General features: G+C 35.9%; 1 protein-coding gene across 1 annotated transcript; it reads left to right on the forward strand.

Moving 5' to 3' along the window:
* Positions 1-1,606: 1,606 nt before the first annotated feature.
* On the forward strand, positions 1,607-4,131 carry Smp_152300 (putative tetraspanin; the record flags this gene model as incomplete). The annotated part of the gene is made up of 2 exons (XM_018793024.1): positions 1,607-1,629; positions 2,954-4,131. The coding sequence occupies exon 2, from the start codon at positions 2,968-2,970 to the stop codon at positions 4,129-4,131; it is 1,164 nt and encodes a 387-aa protein (XP_018647578.1). The 5' UTR covers positions 1,607-1,629; positions 2,954-2,967.
* Between the last annotated feature and the right edge of the window lie 4,561 nt (positions 4,132-8,692).

Below are 8,692 nucleotides of genomic sequence, written 5' to 3' on the forward strand. Positions count from 1 at the left end.
ATCCTACAAGTGCATTTCGTGCTTCTCTGAACAGCGTTAGAGCAAATCCCTGAGTGTGTGGAGCATGTTTTTCTTCGTGACTGGAGTAGAGCAGCATCTCTCCCGTACCTAACCTTTATCGTCTAACTCGTGTCCAATGGGTTTCGCTGGTTCCAAGTACTGCCAACATGTATTTTTTTATTTCTTCCCTGTCTCCCACATTGTCCGGACGTTCCATGTACCTATAAAGAGTGCTGCTGTGGTTGTAAAAAGCGGCATCGGTCTCGTTACTTCCGAAGGGTCTCGGCTTTCACAATGAGGCGTCATAATTCTTCCTTCAACTTAGAAGCCGAGTTTAAGTGGTTTGAGTTATTTTTTCTGCTTAGCGGTCTTTGGCGAGTTAGTTTTCTACAGGATGGGGTCACTAACCCCATGTCCAACCCTCCTCCTTTGTGTGGGCTTGGGACCGGCAGTAACTCTAGAAGAGCTACAGGCGGAATTCACTCTGACACTCGTCTCCGATGATATCCTGACTTTTCAGAACTATCTACGTAGGATCATTCTTTCGGCTTTAATATGGGCAGAATGTCAGTGGAATGTTGGTGATGAGCAATATTGGTGCTCCGTTAACCTCGAGTTTTCTGGAAGGTCCCACAAAAATACCTTCCACTACTGGATAGGAACTAGACATCACTCTTTGTGTCAGTCCAGATTTTTCTTTTAGTGAATCAGTTACAACCAAATAGACGTGCTCACTGCTGGGGATTCTCTCCAGAAATTCATGAAACCTGACTCCAGATTCGTCTGAGACTTCTTCATTGTTCTCCTCGGAATTCGTCTGGAACAAATGTTTGCGCCATGTCCTTTTATCACAAAAAACAACGCTTTCTTTCGACGTGTTCAAAGTAGAGCAAACAAAAGGGTGCTCAGAATGAGAAACAAACATTATTTAAGTTTCTCGAAAGCCATGAATCCACACGTAGCTCATCGTGGGAGTAGACGTGATGTGTCCTTGATGTGCTAGATCACTGATAATCCCGCCACCCTAAAAGTCTCTAAATCTGTCCTAGTAGTAAACCATTCTTAGAAAGAGACCGTTTTAGAAAAGTCTTTTCTAAGTATACTAGGCAAACATCAAACAGCGCACATTCAGCGTTGGGTTATGTAATCCAAGTGGTTACATCACTTCTGTTTAACTCCAGCGAATTAACACTTACAAGTGTCACTCCACGTTGCACTGCTAACTAAGTTGCTTTTGCGAGTTAGCTTCTGAGAAGAAATAAGAAAAATTCATATCTTTTCTCGGTCGAGAAACTTTCCTCAACTTTGTAGACTCAGTTTCTGAGGACCAAACTATCTGCTCACTCTGCATAGCAAAGTTTAAGTTTTGGTGCATGATAAGTACTTCAATTTGGGGTACAAAGGGAACAATTTGCTGCTTCTGCATCCTCAATAAGAAAAATAGAGTCCAATGTATAGATGAAATCCCAAAAAATTAACAAAGACTTAAGATTTGGTAAAGACTATGTTTTTCTTTATATCCAGATTTGGTTTCTGTAACTGGACATTGCTCAAAATCACCATGCTCTCATATACACAGCGGCTATTGCAAATGTGAGTCAATGACCTTGGAAATAATGTTCGTTAAAGGTAGGGGTCGTTTTTCATTAATACATAACAATTCTGGAGCTTGTTAAATTAGTGTAACGTGCGCCATGTCTTAATATCGTTTATAATGGTTCTTACTGATCAACATAATGTGTGTACGGCGTTAATTTTGGATGACCATTTTAGCTAAATTTAGCTCGAACCATGCTAGCATGATTTCAGCATTTCCCGATTACACTATTTCAACATTTTGAGACAGGTTAACGTTCAGTAATGCAGTCAAACATTATCACGCAATAAAAATGTCAACCTGCTCAGAATTTGCATATTATTTCGTGGTGGTATTTAAAGGAGATTCACAGAAGTGTGTGGCTTAAAGGAGAATTTTTCTAAACGTTAACATACTGGACTTATTGCAAAGTGATTAGGAGACTTATTGATGAGTCAAACGTGACCAAATTCAAAGGGTTGTCTGTTGGTTTTCACCCACACATGAAAACGCATTTGTTTTGAATAAGAAGGCAACTGTTTCCATTTAGTGATTATCCAGTTAACTATTTGGTGGCGTCTAATGCATATAATATGGGTATAAACTGAATGCAATGCGCATATATTTTTCCGTTTCTTCCGAAAAGATAATCGTATTGATATGTTTTACTTCCTATCATCGACACACTCATTTTGACTCGTTTCCTATTCATCATCTTATCGTAATAATGTGATTCGATAACTTGGTACAACGAACTTTTTGTCGCGCCCTACGACTGACTGACACAATCAACGTAGAAGGTGCAGCAGAAATTCATTGGCTCAAGTTTCCATGCCTTGTTACAGTGAAGAGATGAAGATAACAAGATTAATAGCAAAAGAGTCAAAGTAATTGTGATGAAAATGACACTAAAAATAATCAAGGAATATTGAAATTCAAGGTTGAGAGGAAGACGAAGATTGGACAAATTTGTGCGGTTGTAAGCGGTTTTGAGCCATATTAGGCAAGCCCCCCTACCGCTGATGGCGGTTATCACCCTCATCCTAACCGATTGATCTAAATCTCCCAGTACTACTATGACCAAGAGTCAGTGGGTTTCATGGACTGATACCATGTCTTGACTTGAGTCTCCCTTGCTTTCTTCCAAACTATTGCACCAGCAGTCTTTGGACATGAGTAACATTAGTACCAAAATCCTTGTATAGTTACTACACATATAATTAATTATCATTCCCTCAATCGTATGTGACTAAATGCCAAGGTTAATCAGTGGTAATACGTATTTTAAAAATGGTCTGTTAGTACTTCCTATGACATATAATAAATACATTTATTTATAAAATTCCTGTTTTTCTTTTGTTCGTTGTCAATCTCTAGGATAGCTCAGATACATGCAAGGATTGAGTTTGACTCAGCGCCTTCATATTCTTAAGGCGTTACATGGATGCTTTATCCTCACACTTTTATGCACAGGAATTGTCGGACTGGTTTTATTCAGTACGATTATTAGTCAACCTATACGAAATTGTCCTATACTTCATGCTATATACACTGTGTTCTGGCTATCTCTTGGTATTTCTATTCTACAAATCATATTAGCTATAATTTTCTTCATCTGGTTTCTGTTCACATTTCTTTGTCCTTCAAAATCGGTTGATAGCGTTACAAATTCAAGTCAACCTGGAGTTCAAGTTAATCAACCAGTTTATTCATCGGATAATCCATTTGATTCTTGTACAACAGCTGTTGGTGTCCATTGTGGTCAAGCTTATGGACCTTCTTATTTTTCACATCCACCTTATGCAAGTGATGATACACTTGATACATCCTCAGGGATATGCGACTGTTGTCACTTCAGAATTGGATGGTTATGGTTTGGTTCCATATTTCTTGGAATTTTATCAGTTGGTTTAATATTAAGTTTGATATTGGTAGGGAACTTTTTATCTGAAATGGATACATTGTTTAACTCAGAGATGGCCAGCACATTTGTGGAGGCTCGTGTAAGCTACTTTAGTGCCAAGAGTTCTAACAATGCACTGAAGTGTTGGGACGTAATACAAAAGACTTTCCAGTGTTGTGGTCAGATCAATTACACAGATTGGAGTTCATATGGACAAAGAGATGTACAGAGTAAAGCAGAAACTGTACTACCGATTTCATGTTATTTCACTGATAATATTTCAGATAATCGACATATTTATACTTTAGGTTGTTTAGATCTTATCATTAAGTCGTTAAATTTACAACTGACTACATCTCGTGTTTATTTAATCGTAACATTTATTTTACTGGTGGTCACTTTTTTTGTCGATTTTGGTTACACATTATATGTTGCATATACTACTGTTGTTGGAAATCCTGTAATGGAATATGACAGGAGCAATATGGAAGGAGTATGGCGACATACATCAGAAGGAATGACGACGAGGAAAACTTCCTCTTCCGCTGCCATCTCCGGCCACCATCATGATGAATTAGAATCTATTTCCAGCAGTAATTCAAGTTCTATAATGGTTCAGAATTCTGTTTATCAGTCAAATAGAAATAGCTGACAGCCTTTTTGGAAAAAATATAAATCTAGTCACAGGACAAAATATTACATGGGTGTAAGATAAGGATTTTAAGCGCATCCAAACAAAATGCATATGGTTTTCCTATAATGGATTGATTTATGTCATGATTCTGATGTTTACCTCATGATATCGTAACGCTTATATCAGATTTGTATTTGTATTTTAACGAAACATATTAAAAAATATGACAAGTCACATATCTATTATTTTTTGTTTAAAAAAACATATCACTTTCTATGATTCCTGTTCGTCAGTACGTTGATTACATTTACATGCCTATTATGTGTATCATTAAAGCAATGATGTTTCGAAATTTTTTGTCTTTGTGTTTACTATTCCGTTATGTTAAGTAAGAGTTTTATATTTACCGAAGAGTTGCTTGTATTTTACTTTTCGATTTTGTATGATTCTTTTGTCCATTTATTGGAAAAATTTCAACTTTTTATATGCCTGTGGTTTTCATACTAGAAATTAGTTTAAATAATGTTCTTTATTATTGTAATGAATTCCCATCTACACATTATTGATGATTTTTGTTTTAACTAATGAATATCTGATGTTGCGGGAAAAACAAAGATCTGTACACTCCTCGAAAATTAACAAATCTATGTGAAAAATGCTTCGATTGATCAAAGCTGAATGATTCTAATCTTTACCGATAGTACCAGGTTGTAAAATTAGGCTATTAGGTATTCACTATAATTAATTAGCTGAACAAGAAAGAAGACTTTGAAAAATAAATAATGATAAGTGTTTTAGGGTAATTCATAAAATTTCATGGATCAATGTTTCATATTTAGTGATATTCCTGTAAGGGGATGGCTAAAACCCAAAGGTTTGAACTAAGTTGAGATATTTATGTGTGGTAACATGTAAATACATAACACAGATTTGAATACTCAGTGGATGATGCACTTCTATAAAACTGCGTCGATACCTTATGTAGAAGTATTCACTATTAGTTTATGTTGATGAATGAGAAAGTGAATGTTGCACCCACTTTGATAAATGCAGTATTACATAAGATTCTTGAAAGACTTTTACAGATGTCGTTGGATACCTTTTTAGATATTTCCTTTATTATGTGCAACAATCATTCAGTCAAAAAGTACAATCCGGTACGTATATGCATCGGTTTAAGTTGCCGTACCTGATTAGCACAGAGAGATGAAACCGCAGCTGTTACCTTGACGTGGTGGTCGGGCTTACCTGTCTTGACGACTCAGTCGAGCTATGTTAGCTGCAACACATTTTCCTTGAGGTCCTACCATACCAGGCAGGTCGTTTGGAAAACGATAAGAATAAAAACATCAACTACCATTCCGAGGGCGAACTTGTACTGCTGACTAGAGGGGTATGACAGCTATAAGGTATTTCCCTGAAAATGTCACACCTCATCTTATCCTGCGGATTTTCATCTCCTTTTGTAAGGTCTTTTGAAGTACGGAGCTAACACATCAAAAACGTCCCATAAGAATGAAGTGAGTGACCAAGCTCAGTCAGTTATTATTTTTTCTCTGCAGTCAAGCTCCTAGGTCGCTAAAACCACCACTAATCCAGCCCCCTTTTTAGTTCCCTCAAGAAGAAGTGTTCTTCCACAGTGTGGACACCAGGGAAGTGACAACTACTCTAATACCTTTAACAACACCTGAGACGTGCAATATGTGTATTGTGTTTGTTTACTGAAAATAATAATCGTAAAAGTTTTCAAGAAGGCAATGTGATTTGAAAGTCACCTCATCAAAGTTTTGGGAGATCTGGATAATATAACTAGCTTTTCCACAACATACATAGTTTATAAATTAAGGGGAATGACCTTAAAGTCCTTAGTCCGAAGTTAAACTGATACAGCCCGATAAAATTCAGCTGTGCATTTTCATTTTGGTTTCTTTCTCAGTTTAAACCCCCCATTCGAAAATTAAGAAAATTTGAGCGAACGACTATTTTCAATAACTTCATAATCAGTATGATAAAAATATAACAAAATTGAAAAAATGCATAGTGGGAGAGTTCCATTCTGTTAATCGAGGTAATAATTATAATAATATCGTTGTGTGAATATAATATTCAATAAGAGGGACTTTATTAAGGTTACTACGATTAAAAAGAATCCATGTGAATTTGGAAAAGTAAATATGAAAGTCAAGAAAGATGACCAAAAATATTGGGAGGGTGTAAGAGGTTTATAATATCCCGTTTAAGTATCCTGTGATGCAGTTGTAGGTAAAGGTTTATATAGAGGCTGGATATACTTTTCCTGGATACATAAGTTCGGTTCTCTGGAGTTGATCCAGATGGCTTCCGCTATGTATAGTAGCCGTAATATTGTTCCTTGAGGTAGATTCTTTGGAACTTGATATAAAACAGAGAAGGCTTCCTGTATTTTAATACGATGTTGACTATCTACCAAGTGAGGAAGAATGGTACTGTCAATCGATTCAGTTGCTCCCCTTCCAAACCATGCTGGTACATGTTCACGAACACGCAAGGATAAATCCCTCTGGGTGCGGCCTATGTAACTTGCTCCACAGGAGCACTTGAATTGGTATGTGTACATGGAGGAGTTCATCATCGATGGCCTATCCTTGACTTTTTATGTAAGTACTGGTTTAGTTGAGAAAATTAAATGTAACTTGGCTATGTGAAACAACCATTCAACAGACATTTTGAGTCTTGTTAAAATATCACCCGCTATGTCCCCTTTAAAGTCCAGTTTCAGATACAGGGTTTTTTGTACTGATCGAGTCACAGTTTCTTCTTTGTTTAGTAACTTCTAACAGGAATTTTCTGACAAAATTATCTGGATAGCCGTTATTTCTCAACCATAAATGTTATTTTATTATTATCAGTAGTTTCAAGAATGAGATCATGTAAGTCATATGTGTAGTAGCTTAATATATTAACATGCATATAGGTATCTAGTCCGTGGAAAGATGTGTTTTTTTGCAAACGATTTCTGTGAAGAATTTCATCAATTTTTCAGTCTTGTTTCATCCGTATAGTTCGAATAAAAGTCTGGTTGATCAACTTATGATTATGATAAACAAGGGAAACATATTAAATAACTATCGGGGTAATCCTCAGATATAATTGTAGTGAACGAGAACACAAGTAGGGACGATCAAATGTGTTTTTGAACACGAATTTACAGAACCCCTAAGTAAAATTTGATAACCATACAGTAAATACTTAATTTGCAAGATGTCAATCAATTATCTCAAACTTGAATGTTCCATTTACAAATGTCAGTTAATCATCTCAGACTTCAATGTTCCTTCATTTCCACAGCAATCATTCACTTTTATTGTCCTCTTCTTTTCTATCTTCTTAACCTTCTGCCTCCAGGCATTTCACTTTCGATCGACGATACATACTACTTATATCTGTTGACATCAGTAGCATACACCACATTGGAAGTATACTTCAAATTCGTCATTCACTCTTAAATAATTCTGAATTGTGAATTCTAAAAGTGATCAGTAAAAGTAATTGCAAATTTCTAAAACGTAATAACTAGGTGATTTTCTATGATTTTATGGATTGAAAATGTTACTTTAATGAATCCTAGTTTATGATAATTAAATAATGGAGAGTGATTAAAATGATCGGAATTCTATATTTTTTCAGAAAATTAGGCCAAGAAGTGAACGTAGGAGTCGAGGAGGGCGTTAGATAAGAAGTGACGAGAGAGGTCGTGGTTTTGGCCGTGTTTTGCCTATTAACGATCACATTTCATCCCCAGCAATTTACAACGACCAGGAGTTCCCTTCCTTGAAGTGAATTCTCAAAGGAAAATGGAAATAGACTGTTGGATTGATCATATTCTTCCTTGTCAACTTTTACTTCCTCTAAGGCTTTTAGTTCAAACCTCTATTAATTGCATTGTTTATTTTCTCAAAAAAGTTAAACCAAATCTTGATCAGTAGTGTGCACCCGTTATCATTTCTTGTTTATCATTTAGAGGGTGAACGAATTTAAGCAGTTGGGTCATAATCAATGATATTGTTAATTAACTATGGTTTTCTGAAAGATTTGGATAACTCTTTAGGGACTCATAAGATTTGTCTTACGTTCTGATATTAATCCCCTAAGGTATATATGGATGCAATCATAGTGAACGTAGAAGACCAATTGTAGGAAAATACTTTATCATATTTATTGTTCTGGGTCTTAATTCATCGAAGAGTTTATATTGTTTATCTTTTGACCTTCTTTTCACCCCTACTAATGAATTTTCCCTGCTTTTGTTTACAATCTTAAAAATTAATAAAAAACAGCGTAGGTCCTAGCACAATTGTGCATTAGTCCAACTCGGCCAGATGGTATTAACATGACGAATAATGAATGTATATAAACTACTGTGACCATTTCTGAATTATATCACTCAATATTTCTAACTACTGATCACCTAACCCACAAATCTGAAACTTGTAGTCTGCATTTATTAACAAGGCTTAGACTAACAGTCAGTAATTTCTTGAACTGATGCGACATTTTGGGATGGTGGAGAAGATTTGTAGCTCAGGTGGATGATTTTGAT

The sequence above is a fragment of the Schistosoma mansoni genome, chromosome 1 (genome assembly GCF_000237925.1).
Source record: "Schistosoma mansoni strain Puerto Rico chromosome 1, complete genome".
Taxonomy (NCBI): domain Eukaryota; kingdom Metazoa; phylum Platyhelminthes; class Trematoda; order Strigeidida; family Schistosomatidae; genus Schistosoma; species Schistosoma mansoni.